The sequence below is a fragment of the Phoca vitulina genome, unplaced genomic scaffold, assembly GCF_004348235.1.
Source record: "Phoca vitulina isolate PV1807 unplaced genomic scaffold, GSC_HSeal_1.0 scaffold40, whole genome shotgun sequence".
NCBI lineage: Eukaryota > Metazoa > Chordata > Mammalia > Carnivora > Phocidae > Phoca > Phoca vitulina.
This window is the reverse complement of record NW_022589743.1, coordinates 14,288,709-14,308,939: the sequence shown is the minus strand read 5'-3', so window position 1 is coordinate 14,308,939 and position 20,231 is coordinate 14,288,709. Positions and strand designations below refer to the sequence as shown.

General features: G+C 37.4%; 1 protein-coding gene across 1 annotated transcript in view; it reads right to left on the bottom strand.

Moving 5' to 3' along the window:
- Window positions 1–20,231, bottom strand: part of APPBP2 (amyloid beta precursor protein binding protein 2) — a 57,103-nt gene that overhangs the window by 5,880 nt on the left and 30,992 nt on the right. The window contains exons 5-11 of the mRNA XM_032428598.1: window positions 12,881–13,049; window positions 8,882–8,971; window positions 7,449–7,516; window positions 7,263–7,368; window positions 6,226–6,350; window positions 3,207–3,292; window positions 1,492–1,682 (exon numbers count right to left, since the gene is read on the bottom strand). Coding sequence (XP_032284489.1) covers window positions 1,492–1,682; window positions 3,207–3,292; window positions 6,226–6,350; window positions 7,263–7,368; window positions 7,449–7,516; window positions 8,882–8,971; window positions 12,881–13,049 — 835 coding nt within the window. The remainder of the gene's footprint in view (window positions 1–1,491; window positions 1,683–3,206; window positions 3,293–6,225; window positions 6,351–7,262; window positions 7,369–7,448; window positions 7,517–8,881; window positions 8,972–12,880; window positions 13,050–20,231) is intronic.

Here is a 20,231-nt window from a genome sequence, read left to right as displayed (position 1 = left end):
TGCACACAAGCTGATGACAGTGAGTGTCCTATGCCAAAAATGACGAGAAAATCTGTCCTGGTAATAAAAAATTGTTAGAAGAAATTAACATCAAAACTTTCTAAAATGACAATTATTTCTTTGTTAACATGCTCCAAAATTTAAACCTTGTTAAGAAACTTCATACTATAGTATGTTCAGTTATATAGGTATACGCTTTATTTTTTGGAATTTTGACAATAAAACTCAGGTTAATTGAGGGATATGTAATGGATTTTCAGGTTAAAAAAAAACAAAGAATGTCTGACCCTAAAATGAACAATATTAAGAATTTATAACCCAGGGCGCCTGGGTGGCTCACTTGGTGAAGCGACTGCCCTCGGTTCAGGTCATGATCCTGGAGTCCATGGATCGAGTCCCGCCATCGGACTCCCTGCTCAGCAGGGAGTCTGCTTCTCCCTCTGACCCTCCCCCCCTTCGTGTGCTCTCTCTCATTCTCTCTCTCTCAAATAAATAAAATCTTAAAAAAAAAAAAATTTATAACCCAAAATTTTAAAAGAGAATTCAGTAAATTTTTATCACCATAATTAATAATACTTGCAATATCTGACATTTCTTGCATACCTACCATGTGCCAGACATTATGCTAAGGGCTACACTTTTTTTTTTAAGATTTTATTTTATTTGAGAGAGAGAGAGAGAGAAAGAGAGCGAGCATGAGCTGGGGGAGGGGCAGAGGGAGAAGCAGACTCCCCGCTGAGCAGGGAGCCCGAAGATCCCAGGACCCGGGGATCATGGTCTGAGCCGAAGGCAGATGCTTAACCGCCGGCATCACCCAGGCGCCCCTGCTAAGGGCTACGCTTAACATAACTAACACTATGTTGTTGTTGTTGTTTAAAGATTTATTTATTTTTAGAGAGATTGAGTGAGAGAGAGAGACTGTGAGTGTGTGCGCCCAAGCTGGGGGAGGGACAGAAGGAGATAATCTTTGAGCAGACTCCCCGCTGAGGGGGGAGCCCAACTGGGGTTCGATCTCACAACCCATGAGATCATAACCTGAGCTGAAACCAAGAGTTGGATGCTCAACTGACTGAGCCACCCAGGCGTCCCCCTTTCTTTTTTTTTTTTTTAAAGTTTTTATTTATTTAAGTAATTTCTGCACCCAACGTGGGGCTCAAACTACCCTGAGATCAACAGTCACATGCTCTTTTGACTGAGCCAGACAGGTGCCCTGCTAATAGCTATGTTTTAAGTCTAACTATAATAACCGTATCAGCCTTTGTGGTTTGATATTATGTCTTATTTTTCCATGGTTTGGATTTTGAATTTTATTTATATTTTGACTCTGTTGTTTTATACTAGCTATTTTCTCAATTCTTTCGTGGAATAAGGTAGGAGTATAATAAATGTACACTTTATTACTGAAGGTTACTGAAGATGTATTATTTAAGATTATACTTTACTACCTAAAATTATTTAGTGAGAGAAAAAGATAGTAAAACATGCTTGTACCTTAAATTTTCTCATTGACTGGTAAAGTCTTCCAAGGTTTCCATAGTGTTTTGCAGTCTGTACATTAAATTCCCCAAAAGCTTTTTTAGCTAATTGGAGTGAAGACAGGTGCAAATCATGAGCTTCTTGAAGCAGCCTCTGTTCAGTTTCTTTATTATGACAGTCGATTGCAATCTCCTCTAAAATAAGGGCTGATTAAGAAAGCAATAAAATTAGCATACTTCCAAACCATCTATCAAAGCTAATCAGAGCATATAATTTAAAATTAAATTCTATAAATGTTTGTGGTTATGGATTAGAACTGGTAAAGATGAATTCCACGATAATGAAAAAATATACTTCTGGGGGTCATTCTAGTTTGCATAGTATAATGAACTTCAAATTTAAGAAAAACAATGGTATACATCAAATATTTTGCAGAATTTCTGCTTTACTAGACTATGATATTTTGCTGATGTGAATTTCTTATTTAAAGCAGTGTAAGACAACAAGGCAAAGGCAAAATTTTAAAGTTATGAAACTGTGTCAAGGAGTACCTAAGCACTGTTGAACATTTTGAAACCACACTATAAAATATAACCTTTAACCAAATACAACTAAAAGAACTGGTTTCCTCCTACTAACTTGACCAACCAAATCAGGCAAGAAGACAGCGCAATTTCAAAGTCACATATAAGACTTTCAAATTCCATTTAAAGTCTTAAAAATACATATTCTTTTACGAGGTAATTTTATTCTAGGAAAATTGTTCATATGCAAAAAGTAAAAGAGGTTTAGTTCATGGAAGCGTTTTCAAAGAACAAAAGGATATATATCCATATGTACTGCAATGAAAAAATGTCCGTACGGTATTAAGTGAAAAAAGCTGAATATAAAACTAAAAAAATTCATTCATTCCATTATTTGGAGAAAAAAAGTCTAAAAAATAGTCACCAAAATGCTAAATCTGGATTGGTGGGATTTCAGGTGACTTAATTCATTATTTTCTCTTTTCTCTCTAACTTTTAATTTTTACAACAATTATGTATTACTTGTGTAACTTAAAATCCAAACCTAGAGGGGGGAAAAGAACCAGTTCAAGAATTAAGGTAAAATTTCTCCAGCATGCATGGAATTATCACATGGGTGACCCAATGATATTGGCAAAATAAATGCTTTTTAAATTAAAGGGTTTTGGTAGTGATTAGAAGAAAAGAAGAAAGTGGTATTTGGTAAGAGCCTTGCAACATTAAGGGTAACCTGACACAAAACTGAGTTTCAAAATCCTGCACTATAAAGCTGAAGGTACGTGAAAAACCCGTTACTGTGCAATAATGTTATTCTTACTTTCATCCTACCCTCAAAAGAAATGAATGAATGAAGTCATGACAGAGAGGAAAAGGGGGTGAGGGGAGGGAGGAAGGAAGGAAGAAAAAAAGTGACAAAAGATATTCTGGCTTATTAACAACGCTATATGAGAGAAGCGAACCTTTTATTATGAACCACTGGAAATTCTTAAGTAGAGTTATAGGCAGATACTTCAAATCAGTGACTTGGCTATCTCAGTAATATGCAGATAGTCTAATCCTATGCTACTACCCGAAGACATAAACAGCCCTATTTTAAACTATGTATCATTAAAATATATGAGACTAGACATCTAGTACAACTGACAGCAAAAGAAATCTAAAAAATATATATATACAGGTATACTGGAGACTAATTGCAAAGGGTACCTTTCACCCTCTTTGAAGAAGCCAAAAGAAGATGATCTTCAGGTAGGATGTGGGTAATGATACCAATAGCTCTTTCGGCATGAAATCTGTAATACAGACAAATATATTCTGGCATTTCTTTTTAGTTATAAATAATTACAGCATTTAAAAAAAAAAAACCTCACAACTTATAATACTGATGGAATTTCTAAACCTATCTGTGGTAAAGGTACTGTTTTTTGTTTTTTAAATTTCTAATCTGTTGTGGACTGAACTTTTAAAATATCCACTGGATTTCTACCTCCCACAGAATAAACTGTGAAGTTGTTATCACAGCCTACAAGGCTCACCATGTTCTTTCCCCTGCTACCTGTCTGACCTCATCTATCACTCTCAGAATCAGCCCTCTAGGGGCACCTGAGTGGCTCAGCTGTTAAGTGTCTGCCTTCGGCTCCGGTCATGATCCCGGGTTCCTGGGATCGAGCTCCGCATCGGGCTCCCCGCTCAGCGGGAGGCCTGCTTCTCCCTCTCCCACTCCCCCTGCTTGTGTTCCCTCTCTCGCTGTCTGTCAAATAAATAAATAAAATCTTTAAAAAAAAGAAAAGAAACAGCCCTCTCCTTCTCCTCTAGCCACAGGCCTCGTAGTTCTCTGAACATGCAAAGCATACTCTTACCTAGGACTCTTGCACTTACTTTACCGTCTCTATGGGATACTATCCCCCTGAATATCCACCCACATGGCTCACTCTTCAATGAAAAGCCTTTCCAGACCAGCTTATACAAAAGTCCCTAAAGGGGGAGCCTGGGTGGCTCAGTTGGTTCAGCGACTGCCTTCAGCTCAGGTCATGATCCTGGAGTCCCAGGATCGAATACTGCCTCAGGCTCCCTGCTCAGCAGGGAGTCTGCTTCTCCCTCTGACCCTCCCCCCTCTCATGTTCTCTTTCATTCTCTCCCTCTCAAATAAATAAATAAAATCTTAAAAAAAAAAAAAGTCCCTAAAAAATTTACCACAGCTCTTTGCTCTTAGTAAAGAGTATTCTTACTCTTAGTTTACCTTAATCTTCTTCACATATATGTGTTCTCAGCTGATATGTCTAGTTATTTGTTTATGGCCCATCTCACCAAACAGAAGGTAAGCTGCCTATTTTATCTACCAGTTTCTTTCAAATAACTCCAAGTCCTCTATCTCCATCTGCCAGGTAATTATTAATTTTCTCAGATCTGTTTTCCAGTTCACTAACTGTTTCTTTAGTTGTGTCCAATGTGCTGTTTGTCTACTGAGTTTTAATGTAAATGACTATTTTCTAATTCTAGCTGCTACATTTTATTTTTTATAACAGCTCTTACTGAGATATAATTCATACCACACAAGTCGCCCACTAAAATGTACAATTCAATGGTTTTTAGTATATTCACAGAGTTGTGCACCCATCACCACAAGCAATTTCAGTGTATTTTCATGACCCTAAAAAGAAACACTGGCCCATTAGTAGTCTCTCACCATGTTCCTCCAACCCTATCAGCCCATGGCAACCACAAATTTATTTTCTGTCTCTCAGCCCATGGCAACCACAAATTTATTTTCTGTCTCTCATACATTTGCCTATTCTGGACATCTCAAAAAAATGGAATCATACAATATGGGGTCCTTTGTGACTAGCTTCTTTCAATTAGCAGAATGTTTTCAAGGTTCATCCAGGTTGTAGCATGTATCAGTTATTTTATTTTTAAATCTGCCCTTTACCCCCCTTTATTTTCCCTCCAAAATATTACCAATTCATTCTTTTATATCAGTGTCAGCAAATTTTTTCTGTAAAGGGCCAGATAGCAAATATTTTAGGCTGTGTGGGCCACACACTGTCTCAACTACTCAACTCTCCTGATGTAGCATGAAAGCAGCCATAGACAATACATGAGTGAATGAGTATTGCTATGTTCCAAAAAAATTTTATTTTCCCTAAAGGCCACAGTTTGCTAACCCATTTTATATGCTTAATCATTTAAAGATACTTACTTTATAGTATCAAACAAGAAGTTCTGTTAGCCAATATTCTTTGGGTTCCAATTCTGTTTGTTATTTCTGCTGATTCTCATTCATAGAGGAAATATTTCCTTACTTTATTTCGAAATTTTTTAATGGTGAGTTCATCTTAGGTAGAGCTAGATCTATGGGAAGTCTGTTTGGTTTGGGTTGAGAATTTCCAAGGGTTTTGCATTTTCTCCCACAAGGCATCTCAGGAGAAATAGCAGTCCCAAAGAGCTTTTTAATGTTTTCCTCAGTTTGGGGATTCCTGAATACATGATGCAGTTATAAATTTCACTGTGAGGCTATTTTTGGTTAACTGAGAGCCCAACCTGAGATGAATGAGTTTCCTTGTCCTCTTTCTTGCCAGTGGGAAATTTTTTGTTTTCCTCCTAGTCTTCCCTTTCCCTGACGGTGCAGGCTTGATCTTGACTTCAGGTGAGGGTTTCAGTTCTAACTCATAGTTTCCTGTGGACTAAATGCCTTATCTCATAAACCCAGGATTATTGTCCAACCAAGGTTTACACAAACTACTAAGCTTTCCAATCACCCTAGGGCAACTAGTTATACCATAGTTCATGCCTACCCTATTGGATTTTAGTCCATGAGTGGCCCTTGGGGACTTTCTTTCCTGCAAGCTCATTTATGCATTTACAAAGACAAAGACAACTGTTATACTCAGTATTTCGGCATATTTTGAGCAAAATGTTTTTAGGTTAAGTCTGTCATTTAGCCAGAGGCTACTATACTACTCAAAGAAAAATTACTGAAGTATTCAGAAGATAAGCCATATTCCTTACGAAGATATAGAACTCTCAATATTAAACCACGTAACATCTAAATAAATGACTTATAAATTGGTATGATTTTAAATGACTTCAAGAACAGTTTAGGCATCTTGTTAAAGCTCCAGAAGACAAATTTAATCTATAAATACACTAAATACTATTGCATTAGGAAAAACAAAACAATAGCAACAGCATTTAATCACTCACTGAAAAGGAACATGGAACTTACAGTGCATTGTCAAATTTCCCAGAGCTATACTGGTGAACATAAGAAGAATAAGCCAAGTCTTCATGAGCTGTTGCTACATGAATATTTTTGCCGCCAAACACTGACTGCCGAATGTCAAGGGCTGCCTGAAAGAGTCATGAAAATTATTATTAATATAAATCCTTAGAAAACACTACCCAGTAATACTAAGCATCCTACTAATTTAAATATATGTTCTACATATCAATACCATCAGTTTTGAAGCAAAAGTCCTGCTGTATTTAAATCACACAAGAACATAAAAGTCACCAAAAGGCCTGGTTTTCTGAAGACTGAATCTAACTTAAAAGACAATGGTTTCGGGGCGCCTGGGTGGCTCAGTCGTTAAGCGTCTGCCTTCGGCTCAGGTCATAATCCCAGGGTCCTGGGATTGAGCCCCGCATTGGGCTCCCTGCTCCGCGGGAAGCCTGCTTCTCCCTCTCCCACTCCCCCTGCTTCTGTTCCCTCTCTCACTGTGTCTCTCTCTGTCAAATAAATAAAATCTTAAAAAAAAAAAAAAAAAGACAATGGTTTCATAACAAAAATTATTCATATGTCTGAGAATCACAGCAACGTTTTTCTATGTCTTTCTTTATAAGTGAACCATAAAATCAAGGATACCTTGTCCAGAGTGATGATGTAACACATTTAACCTAAGAATGACTAATACAAGGCCTAAAATAATTGTTATCAACCCTCCTTGCTATTACAAAGACAGCTATAATGACTCATGCTAAATCAACAATGAAGATAAGTCATCCCCTGGGCAAATGAAAAATGGAAAATTACTTATATATGAGCCCACAAGCCAAAAATTCTTTTCCTCAATGGTTTTCTGTAATTCCTAAAACATTTACTTCTAACCCTACTACATATTATTTAGTAAAAGAATGTTGTCCCATATACGAGGAGGGGCTCAGAAAGAGTTGTTCTTAGAGAGTGGGTTATACACCGCAAACAAATACAGATCAGCAAGTCAATTCAGGTTGAAAGAAAAAAAGCGTTAACTGTTAACATACCTGATAAATTGCAACAGACTGACAGATATTATCTACATTGAGTAAGTAGAACCCATAATCTAGCAGTGTATCAGAATATTTTGGGTGTTTGGATCCAAAATGATCCCTATAAAAAGATATAAAACTATTAGGATATAAAGTAGAGAGAGACAATTGGAAATAGTATTTTTAGTAACAATCACCTACCGTGCCAAATACACTGCATGTTTAATTAACTGTTCTGCTTTCTTAAATTCACGTTTTACAACACAAGCCTAAGGATAAAGTGAAAAATTATTAAATAACTCTCAAATAGTTAATTAGTGTGCTAAACTAAGTACAGATTATAGAGTCAGACTATCATGGTCAAAAAAAAAAAAAAAATCCTCAAACATAAATTTAAGGGTTCTATTTGTAATTTCTTCCCTTCCAAGTATTCGAAAATTCTATTATAAACACATCTGTACATATCCTGGGAAATAATAAAGTTTAAAATTTTGACATTCTTGCCCAATACAAACCTGTTATAACAGAGTTACCCTACAAAGCTGGTATACTCCCATCATTCCAGATTATATCATAAGTAAATGGGGGAAGGGTTCAACATAGTATTTTCTCAGCTACTTATTTATATCCTAGTTCTAGAGTGGCTTAAGTATCTTGTAGTCTTCATCTGTTAGTTTTAAAATGCACAGAATTTCAAGTTTTCCTATTCTTAAAATATTTTGATTCATGAAAACAGCCAGTAGTTTTCAAACTCTTAAATATTATCTGCATATAAATATACAAATCTTACACATAATTAAACTGTCTTTATATTAAATGGTATATCCAATGTTTGAAATTAATTAAAAACATATTAATATCTCTCTTCTAGCTCTGATAATAATCTGAACAGTTATGCTATGTACTTGTCTAAAATAACTTATCTAGTAAGTTTCACAGAAATCTTAGACTCTTATAAATCTATAATTTTAGAATCTTTCTTCTAATTAAAATTTCTGTAATTAAAACCAACCAAAATGAAATATTCAAAATCAAAAAAACTCTGGGTAGAAAGAATATATTTGAAAAGCACATCAATGTTTTAAAGCCTCAGTACACCAAACCAGCAATTTAAAAATAAATGGCTTCAGAGAGTGAATGCATTTATCTATAGAATAAGAAGAAACTAAAGGGAAAATCAAGTGTCACCCAGCAGCTCAAGAACAGGAATCTGTGACACTGTGAGGCTGCAATACTATCACTCAAAGATTTAATACTAGGCTAGCCTTTAGGAGAAAAACGACCAAAATCCACACAATTGTGGCATGAGGAATTCAGGCTGCTGGAAAGGTTAAGAAAAACAAAAGCAAACTCAAGCTAGAATAGCACCAAAATACTGCCTCAATCTGTAGTTCAGTAAGCTGAGTTATCAAAATGATATTTTTCATGGGTTTTCTGGGTATAGAAAAATTAGCTCAATTCTATATGTAGATTTCTAAATCTGATTTCTACAACTGAGCAGAGAAACTCAGAAAATAGACCTTGTTAGTCCATGGAGTACGCAGTATCTAACTTGTTAAATAACAGGTTAATTAAGACAAATTTAAAGCTTGCTAAATCCTGTAATACATTAATAATTTTAACATTATATTCACCTTAGAAGCTTGTCTTAAAACATCCACCACAACTTTGACTGGTAAGCCCACTGTGATTTCTTTCATTGCCTCGATGCACCATTTGTAAGCCTAAAAAAATATTTAAAGAGCAAAAACTGATAAATCAAATTGACAGTATTTAATGAAATGACTGTGTATCTTTCTCCCAAACTTTCAAGTACCTGAATAAGAATACACACAAAGTATTTACACTTACAATTTTCTGAGACTAAGTTTTCTTGAAAGTGTAAGTTTGCTATACTTTCTTTGAATAACTGACACACAGGAAATCAGGGGCATGTTCTCTCTTGCCCACAAGCCTTTGCATATACTGTTCCCTCTGCCTTATATATACATTCCTCTTTCCTGAACTAAATCCATATAACTTATTTTCCAGGTTTCAGCCCTAGATTAGGCTTCCTGTACTTTCTTCCCCTACTGTAACGCTTATTATTTTGTATCTTAATTGCCTGTTTGAGTGCTTACTTTGTGAGAGTTATTGTTCTAAGCACTTTATGTGCAGTAACACTTTTAATTGACACACCAGTCCTATGAGATGCATACTATTATGGAAAACTGAGGTGCAGAGAGGTTAAGTACCAGGTAATGTGCTAACACCTAGGTATCTACTGGGAAATAAAACATAGTATGTCCTTCCTCTCCTAGTGCTTAGTGGAAGAAGAAAAAAAAAAAGGAAAACAAATTACTTTGGACAGTAAGAACTACTTCAAAGAAATAAAACATAGGGGCGCCTGGGTGGCTCAGTCGGTTAAGCATCTGCCTTTGGTTTAGGTCATGATCCCAGGGTCCTGGGATCAAGCCCCGCATTGGGCTCCCTGCTCAGTGGGGAGCCTGCTTCTCTCTCTCCCACTGCTCTCTCTCTCTCTCTCTGTCAAATAAATAAATAAATAAATCTTAAAAAAAAAATACCATAAAAGAATCATAAAGAATGGGGGAGGGGAAAGGAAAAATTAGAAAATATTAAAAAACAAACATTTGTTTTCCTCTGCAAGCTTCCTTCTCTTCCATTCCACCTAAAATATTCAGAAGAAATTTTGATGTAAAAATGAAATGTATGTGATTTAGGCCAAAAAACCTGGTTTGTTTTTAAGATGTTAAATAAGCAGATTTTGTTCCAGAGTAGTAAGTTAAAATCTTTAGAACTGTAGTAGACTGTAATACTTCTTTAAAATATTTACTTCCTTGGGGAAGGATATACTTCCCTTCCACATCAAAGATGACAGTGGTCAAGTGATTTCCTTTGGTCAATTAAAAAATTAATTGAAATATGAAAGTGAAATGAGCAATTTCTGGGAAAAAGCTCTAAGAGCAAGCAGTACTTCCTCATGATGTTTTTGCCTCTACTCTAAGGCTGGTAATGTTTTAGACAGAGGATGCTCCATCACATGGGGTTTTGATCAAAGTGTAAACAGAATGTTAAGCAGAGCCACAGGCATCCCAAGACAGGATGTAGCATGAGTAAGAAATAAACTTATTTTTCCATGTCACTGCTATTTTGTCAGCATAGCCTAGGCCATGTTAATATCAAAATATGGTGCTAATTCATCAAACTATATCCTCAATATTTGTGTACTTTTCTGTAGCTATCAACGACAAACTTATTTATATATTTATTTATTTATTTTTTTAAAGATTTATTTGACAGAGAGACACAGCGAGAGAGGGAACACAAGCAGGGGAACTGGGAGAAGGAGAAGCAGGCTTCCCGCTGAGCAGAGAGCCCGATGTGGGGCCCGAACACAGGCCCCTGGGATCATGACCTGAGCCAAAGGCAGATGCTTAACGACTGAGCCACCCAGGTGCCCCAATTTATATATATTTTTAAAAGATTTTACTTGTCAGAGAGAGCACAAGCAGAGGGAGTGGCAGGCAGAGGGAGAAGCAGGCTTCCTGCTCAGCAGGGAGCCCGATGCGGGGCTCGATCCCAGGACCCTGGGATCATGACCTGAGCCGAAGGCAGTTGTTAAGATGCTTAACAACTGAGCCACCCAGGCATCCTAAAACTTATCTATATTTAAAATAAACTATCTGGGGTGCCTGGCTGGCTCAGTTGCTAGAGCATGTGACTCCTGATCTTGGGGTCATGAGTTCAAGCGCCACACTACTAGGCACAGAGCTTACTTTAAAAAAAAAAAAAGGGGGGGGGGCGCCTGAGTGGCTCAGATGGTTAAGCGTCTGCCTTCGGCTCAGGTCATGATCCCAGGGTCCTGGGATCGAGCCCCACATCGGGCTCCTGGCTCAGCGAGGAGGCTGCTTCTCCCTCTCCCTGCTCATGCTTTCTCTCTCTCTCTCTATCTCTGTGTCTCAAATGAATAAATAAAATCTTTAAAAAAAAAAAAAAAAAGGTGAGTTCTATGCATAAATATATAAAGATGGTGGGGTACCTGAGTAACTTTTAAGGTTGGCATTTCTAATACTCAAACTGTTGTATATCGCACTTTCATTTCCAGTAAAGTCAGCTATCCACACAAAGGCCTTCTGTGAATGGGGTTCTTTGTTCTTGGTGTGTGAAAATAAAAGAGGTTGAGTTCTGTATCTGGGATGATAAGCTATGGAACAACCGCTGCACAGAAGGAGCAGCAAAACAATCCATCAACAGAACTAATTCAGCAGACATAGGAATTCATCCTCAAAAATAACCAGAAGAACATACCTAACACCCCCCTAAGAAACTGTAGGCATGTTGATAAGGATTTTAGATTTTTACATATAGATTTGATGCCTTCTTATATGGATATTAAGGATGATCCTAGCATCAGAGTTGCACAACATCACTTTATAATCATTCTAGGATTTTCGAGTTTTACCTCTAATTATAATTTTCCTTTAAATATGGAATATTAATGAGGCAAAAGTCAAGATAGGGATAATTATAAAATATGAAAGCTAAATGACAGCTATGTGGCAACATAAAATAATTATGATATTCTTCCATAAAGAAAACAACCAAGTAAAGGAGTTAAACAGACATAGTTCACTTCTCAACTATATATTCATTAGCACTGAAGCATGAAATTAATGGCATAAAGACAGGAGTGAAGCTATCTTTCTTGTAAGGCAGAAGCAGGAGCAAAACAATGCAAAAGAGTGTAAATAAAATCTAGCTTCCCATTAAAAGGAATGCCTTCAAGTTCTGAGAGTTCACCCAGAGCTACACATCCAATAAAAAAGCATCTATTAAGGGTTCATTTGACAGAACATACCCATGAAAATAATTTAGATATATATTCGGTCAAATTAAAAGAAAAAAAAAAAAACAGGCCATAAACCATACATGTGTATGTTTAAAATACATCTCATGTTATACTCTTTTTGCCTCATTTTAAATATTCCATTACAAATGTGTAGTGCTGTAAGTAAACCTGACATGTGAGAATAAGATCTATTAAGACAAATAGAAGATTATATGATTTCTCCTTTTTTAATATTTTATTTTTATTTTTTTAAAGATTTTATTTATTTGACAGAGAGAGAGACAGCAAGAGAGGGAACACAAGCAGGGGGAGTGGGAGAGGGAGAAGCAGGCCTCCCGCTGAGCAGGGAGCCCGACATGGGGCTTGATCCCACCATGACCTGAGCTGAAGGCAGATGCTTAACGACTGAGCCACCCAAGTGCCCCCCTTTTTTTTTAAATTGAGGTACAGTTGACACACAATGTTATAGTAGTTTCAGGTGTAGAACAGAGTGATTAGACAATTTTATACATTATGCTATGCTCACCACAGTAAGTGTAGTTACCATCTGTCACCATACAACATTATTACAATATTATTGACTATATTCCCTATGTTGTACTTTTCATCACTATGACTTACTTTGTAACTGGATGCTTTCGACCTCTTAATAGCCTTTACCTACTTCATCCATCACTCCCTGCTCAGGTTGCTCTGTTTGTTTTTTTTGTTTATCTGTTTGTTTTGATTTTACCCTCTGTTTATAGCTACTTGATCACAATAAAATGCACTTCAAAATACTCACCTCATCATAGTGACTTTTTGCAAAGAGTAGTGCACACAGTTCTCCATACAGTGCAGCTTTGTTTGCTTGCTGGCCATGTTTTGAAAGTTTATCCATATATGTCTGAGCTAACTTAAATGTTTCTTCACCCAAGTGATATTTGCAGTTTCCATTTCGCACATGAAGCAACCTGCAAAAGCAGAAATAACATTCCTCTATTTTTGATATTTCCACCATGGTCCTCTTACAGATCACTACTTAGTACCCAAATGAGTTAAGGAAACTAGATGCAAAAAGTAAGGTAGCACTGGAGAATAATGATCTGGCCCAAACCGAGACTGACTAAAACACATAAAGAGTATATGCTCTTTCCAGAAAGCTACCCATGATTAATCTCACCCAACTCTGATTCTTTTTCTTCTTTATTTTGTATACTTTGTGCACTCAGTATGTGCTACATCTAATAGTTAACTTTTTGTTCCAGATCCAAAAGTAATGCAGTCTCAGCATAAAAAATTTAGAAAACGATGAAAAAGGGCACCTGGGTGGCTCAGTCATTAAGCGTCTGCCTTCAGCTCAGGTCATGATCCCAGGGTCCTGGGATCGAGCCCCACATCGGGCTCCCTGCTCAGCGAGGAGCCTGCTTCTCCCTCTCCCTCTGCCGCTTCCCCTGCTTGTGCTCTCTCTAATAAATAAATAAAATCTTAAAAAAAAAAAAGCAGAGATTAGGAAGATTTTATAGGGCCTTGCCAGTCTGGGCAAGAAATTTTGGTTGTAATAGTGAGGTATGACTTATCCCCTACAACAACACTAAAAGAATTTCCTGAGATGTTCTGGATCTGCTCTGCTCAATCTGGTAGCCACTAGTCACAAGTGGCTACTGAGTATCTCAGATGTGCCTAGTGTGACTGAGGACTGTTTTAATTTTTAACTTTATAGTCATATATGGTTGATGGCTACCATACTGGACAGTGCAACTCTAGAAGGACTGCTCTGCCTACACTGTGGAAAATGGATTATAGGGGAGCCTGGGTGGCTCAGGTGGTTAAGTAGCTGCCTTCAGCTCAGGTCATGATCCCAGGGTCCTGGGATCAAGTCCCGCGTCAGGCTTCCTGCTCAGTGAGGAGCTTGCTTCTCCCTCTTTGTGCCCTCTCTCTCTCTCGCTGGTTCTCTCTCAAATAAAAATCTTAAAAAAAAAAAAAAAGAAAGAAAATGGATTACAATAAAGCCAAGAGTGGAAGCAAGGCAATCAGGACAGAGGTATTACAATAATCCAGAAGAAAAAAAGACCCTGAGAAAAAAGGATAGGTATTAGAAATACAGAGTTGATAGTTACCCAACTGGTTCAACAGGAAAAGGTTAAACTCAAGCATAGGTTGTAAATTCACAGAATGAAAAGAATAGTAGTCACCTCTCATTTCTACAATACTAAGAATTGCATTTCCAACAACATTCACTGTAGATATTCCTCCTAAAAATAAATTTCTAGAAATTATTTAATAATTGGCATATGATGGGATAGCAAACTAAGTATTTTAAGTCAGAAAAGCACAGCTGGTTACTTTCTCCAGTCTGTGCTGTCTATTGAAACAAAAGGGCAAATTAAACATATGGAGACTCTTCAGGGTCTGTATATCCATCTGGGCTGACACGGAGCAGGATGAAGGATCCAAGAAACTTTTGGTCCAACTGAGGATCTAATTTTGTGTTAATACTCAGCCTAATGAAAAGGCAGGTTCTCAAGGTTCTCCAAATGTGGTTCTCCAATGTAAGCACAGTATTTTATTATTTTTAAAAAAGATTTAAAAAAAATTTTTTTTTTTAAAGATTTTATTTATTTTTTGAGAGAGAGTGAGAGTGAGCACGAGAGGGGAGAGGGTCAGAGGGAGAAGCAGACTCCCTGCCAAGCAGGGAGCCCAATGTGGGACCTGATTCCGGGACTCGAGGATCATGACCTGAGCCGAAGGCAGTTAAGTTTAACCACTGAGCCACCCAGGCGCCCCAAAAAAGATTTTATTTTTAAGAGCAGTTTTAGGGGTGCCTGGGTGCTCAGTCAGTTAAGTATCTGACTTTGGCTCAGGTCATGATCCCGGGATCCTGGGATCGAGCCCTGTGTGGGGCTCCCCACTCAACAGGGAGTCTGCTTGTCCCTCTACCCCCATTCCCCCCGGCTCGTGCTTTCTTTCTCTCTCAAATAAATAAACAAAATCTTTAAAAAAAAAAGCAATTTTAGGTTCACAGTAAAACTGAGAAGGTACAAAGATTTCTCATATACCCTCTTTCCCATAGTACGTTATTTTTAAAATACAATCACATCTACTTGATTGAGAGCTATTGTCAAAAGGCTAAACGAGTCATTGTTTGAATGGCAAATATACAAATTTTTTTAAAGATTTTATTTTTAAGTAATCTCTACACCCAACGTGGGGCTCAAACTCACAACCCTGAGATCAAGAGTTGCATGCTCTACTGACTGAGCCAGCCAGGCACCCCTACAAGTTTAAAAGTCATTAGTTTATGAATATATTCACTGTAAGACTAAGCAAGATGACTAGTTAGATCCTCATCGGACACAACAAAAATAAATACATTAAAAGTAAATGTGAAGGGGGGCGCCTGGGTGGCTCAGTCATTAAGCGTCTGCCTTCAGCTCAGGTCATGATCCTAGGGTCCTGGGATGGAGTCCCACGTCGGGCTGGCTCCCTGCTCAGCAGGAAGCCTGCTTCTCCCTCTCCCCACCCCGCCGCTTGTGTTTCCTCTCTCGCTGTCTCTGTCAAATAAATAAATAAAATAAAAATCTTAAAAAAAGTAAATGTGAAGGAAAAGAATCTCTCTCCTGCTTACAAGAGTATGTCTCTAAGAACTATTTAAGAATTTTGGAAATAGCGGCGCCTGGGTGGCTCAGTCGTTAAGTGTCTGCCTTTGGCTCAGGTCATGATCCCAGGGTCCTGGGATCAAGCCGTACATCGGGCTCCCTGCTCTGTGGGAAGCCTGCTTCTCCCTCTCCCACTCCCCCTGCTTGTGTTCCCTCTCTCGCTGTGTCTCTCTGTCAAATAAAATTAAAAAGAAGTCTCTTATAAAAAAAAAGAATTTTGGAAATAAATGATAGACTATAAAGGGAGGGTTGAATAATAAAGACTGTTATATATTCTTTTTTATTGTGGTGAAATATGTAACATAAAATTTGCCATATTAACTACTTTAAGCATACAATTCAGTGCCATTATATTCACCACGTTGTGCAACCATCACCACCGTCTACTTCCGAAACTTTTTCATCACTCCAAAAAATAAACACTCTGTAACAAGCAATCGCTTCCCATTCTCATCCCAGCTGCACCATTTTACACTTCCATTAGCAAAGATCCCAATTTCTCCGCATTCTTGATAACACTTTTTTTTTTCTTTAATTTCAGCCATCCTGGGATGTGTAAAGTGGTATCTCATGTTTGATTTTCATTTCCCTAATGAAAAATGATGCTGAACATCTTTTCATGTGCTTATTAGCTGTTTTATCCTCTTTTTTAGACAAATGTGTACTCAAGTCCTTTACCCATTTTTTAATCAGGTTGTTTGTTGTTGTTGAGTTGTAGTGCTTCATACATTCTGGATAATAGACCCTTATCTGATATATGATCTGCAAATATTTTCTCCAATTCTCCAATTCCACTTTCTTGATAACATCCTTTGATGCACGTAGTTTTTTATTTTGATGAAATCCAACTGACCTGTGAACAGAGATGGTTTTACTTCTTTCTTTCCAATATGGATGCCTTTTTTCTTTTTCTTGTCTAATTTCTTTAGTTAGAACTTTCAGGACAATGTTGGATAATAGTAGTAGTGAAAGCAGGCATCCTTGGTCTTGTTCTTGATCTTCGGGACAAGGCTTTCAGTCTTTCACCATGGAGTATGATGTCAGCTGTGGGCTCTTCATAAGTGCTATCATGCTGAGGAACTCTTCTGTTCCCAGTTTTCTGAATGTTCGATTACGAAAAGGTGTTGCATTTTGTCAAATGTCTTTTGTGTCTATTGAGAGGATTGTGTTTTTTTCCTGCTTTTCAAAATTTTTATTTTTTAAATATTTAATTCATTTATTTGTGAGACAGAGAGAGAGTGTGTGCACAAGCAGGGAGAGGGGCAGGCAGAGGGAGAAGCAGGCTCCCCGATGAGCAAGGAACCCTCTGAGTGGCTCAATCCCAGGACTCTGGGATCATGACCTGAGGCATGATGCTTAACTGACTAAGCCACCCAGGCATCCCTCCTTCCTTTTAATGTGGCTTATTGGCTTCACTGACTTTATGTTAATCATCGCTGCATTCCTGGAATAAATCCCAATTAGTTATAGTGTATAATCCTTTTATATGCTATTAGTCTGATTTGCTCGTATTTTGTTGAGAATTTTTACATCTGTATTCATAGAGGATATTAGCCTGTAATTTTCTTTTCTTTTTTCTGACTTTGGTATCAGGGCAATGCTGGCCTCACAGAATGAGTTAGGAAGTGTTCCTTCCTCCTTAATTTTCTGGAAGACTTTGAGAAGGTCTCGTGTTAATTCTTTAACTGTTTGGTAGCATTCACTTAATGAGATCTTCTGGTCCTGGAGTTTTCTTTGTTGGAAGGTTTTTTTGTTTTGTTTTGTTTTGTTTTTAAAGTAGGCTCCATGAACACTGTGAAGCCCAATGTGGGGCTCTAACCCTGAGATCAAGACCCTGAGCTGAAATCAAGAGTTGGCCACTTAACCAGCTGAGCCACCCAGGTGCCCCATGTTGGAAGGTTTTTGATTACTGATTCAATCTCTACTTGTTACAGGTTTGTTGAGATTTTCTTGGGCAATTTAAGCAATTTGTTCATTTCTAGGAATTTGTCTATTTCAGCTACATTATCTAATCTGTTGGCATACAGCTGTAGATAGGGTTCTCTTATGATTCTATTTCTGGAAGGTTGGTAGTGATACCTTGACTTCTATTTCTGATTTTAGTCATTTGCATCTTTTTTTTTTCTCCCCCAGTCTAGTGTGGTTTTAATTTTAAGTGTGGGAGCAGAGCATTGTGAAATGCTGCAGATACTGCTGGCTCCCTAACTAACAGCCATTTTCCCCACCTCATGCTTTGGTGCAGAACCCTGATTTTGTTTAGGCACTGACCCCTTTCTCATAGGATTCAAGAATAAATCATGAGTAGTTTAAGCCAATCACAGTGTAGTGGTCCTACTCTGTTTGCCAGTGATTGATTCAGAAGTCACCAAATGACCTAGCTCTGGCCAATGAGACTCCAAGATAGGCAGGCTGGTTGGGTCCTGAGAAAGGTTCCCTGTCATTAAAGATAAAATATGGAGCTTGGAAAGGAAGTCTTTCTTCTGCTGGACAATATGAAATCTGCATGTGATATTTCAAACCATGGCAGCATTCTTACAACCACTTGGGAGCTGGTCAAAGTCAAAACCAGCACCGAGGACAGAAAAGCAGATATAGGGAAAAAATTTAGTTCCTTGATAACCTGTATGAATTCTGAATCAACCTACCCTGGGGCACTTAACATTGTATTAATTATCTTTTTATCAAATTCTGTGTGTTTTTGGGGTATACTGCTTATATAGATAGCTGCTATCTTATTTGCTATACAAGGGGTTTACAACCTTTTTAGTGGACTTATTTTATTAGCAATATCCCTTTTGTATCACTGATGGTTTTTAGTGTATGTGCTGCCGAAGCGATACCGTTTAGGGGTATTTTAACAATATATAGCTGGATTTCATTTTTTAACCCTCTTGGTAGATACCACCTTTACATAGAGGAACTGAACCCATTTACATGTATTGTGATGATAGTTATATTTTGTTTTAAGCTTTTCATATTATTTTTCATTTGTCATTAGTTAGCTTTTTTTCATTTATCATACTTAGTTATTTCCTCTCTTCTCTTTGTTTTTATCTAGTTTGGACAATTTTCCAATCATTCTTACCCCTACTCCCACTACCCTAATTTAAAATGTCTATCATATTTTTCCATTATATAAGTCATTATGTATCTAACCCTAGCACTGATAATGTTTGAACATTAAATGATAGACATTCCTACTCCACTCACCGAGACCTTTATAACACCTTCTTGTACCACTACATTTTCTCAAATGTTTATTTTTTTTTTAAAAGATTTTATTTATTTAATTGACAGAGAGAGAGACACACAGCGAGAGAGGGAACACAAGCAGGGGGAGTGGGAGAGGGAGAAGCAGGCTTCCCGCTTAGCAGGGAGCCCGATGTGGGACTCGATCCCAGGACCCTGGGATCATGACCTGAGCCGAAGGCAGTTGCTTAACCAACTGAGCCACCCAGGCGCCCTCAAATGTTTATTTTTAAAAGGCTATCATATATGCCCAATATAAAGCAACCTGAATATAGTAACAAGAGCCTCCATTTTCTACCCAAAAAGGTTTTTTTTGGCTAACTTGAATATATCAAGTTTTAGGGATATATAGGATAACATTTTTAAACTTATAATATTTAAATCATCTTTATGTTATGTTATATATACCTATCTAAAATCTAAATTAAATTTTTAAAAATTTAAAAAATTTTTAAATTTTTTCTCCTTGCAATTTATGAAATAATATTATCCAAACTATCCACATACATCTAAAAACATTTACCTTCATCATCACCATAACTAGTTTTTGAGTCATCTAACAGTTTTTCAGAGTGAAATGTTTTTACTTGTTTGAAAATCAGCACTTTTTGAGTCTGGTATGATGTTGCCAGAAATTTTATCCAAAGTACCATAACCATTTGCAAAGCATTAAAATTGCTGGGCTTTTCTGACCCACCTAAGGCAAGTAGATATCCACAATCTCCACAACCAAACCACTTAGTGCATCCCGTTTTAAAGCAGTATTTAAAAAGGCAGTTAAGGGGCGCCTGGCTGGCTCAGCTGGAAGAGCATGCGACTTGATCTCAGCTGATCTTGGGGTCATGAGTTCGAGCCCCGCGTTGGGTATAGAGATTATGAAAATACCATAAACTTTAAAAAGGCAGTTAATAAAAATATCTAACATAACTGTTAAGATTATGACCTCCAGAATAATTCTGACTGTGTTAAATCCCGTTACTCCCTCAAAATGAAAACTCTGCCAGGTGGTCTCTGTGAGCCTCCTGACACTGGCACTGGCTGAGTTTTCAGGCTAACATTTCTTTCCCAAACAGTACTGTGTTGTTCAAAATGATACACTTAAAAGAACATCACATTACATGAGGGGCTTTGGAAGGCAACTCTCTTTACTAAAGGTTCATTTTCAGGGGAAAAAAAAATCTTACCTGACATTTTATAGTATGTGGTAACTGAGAATTTCTGTTTTGTGTTATTTCTAAAATCTCCCTT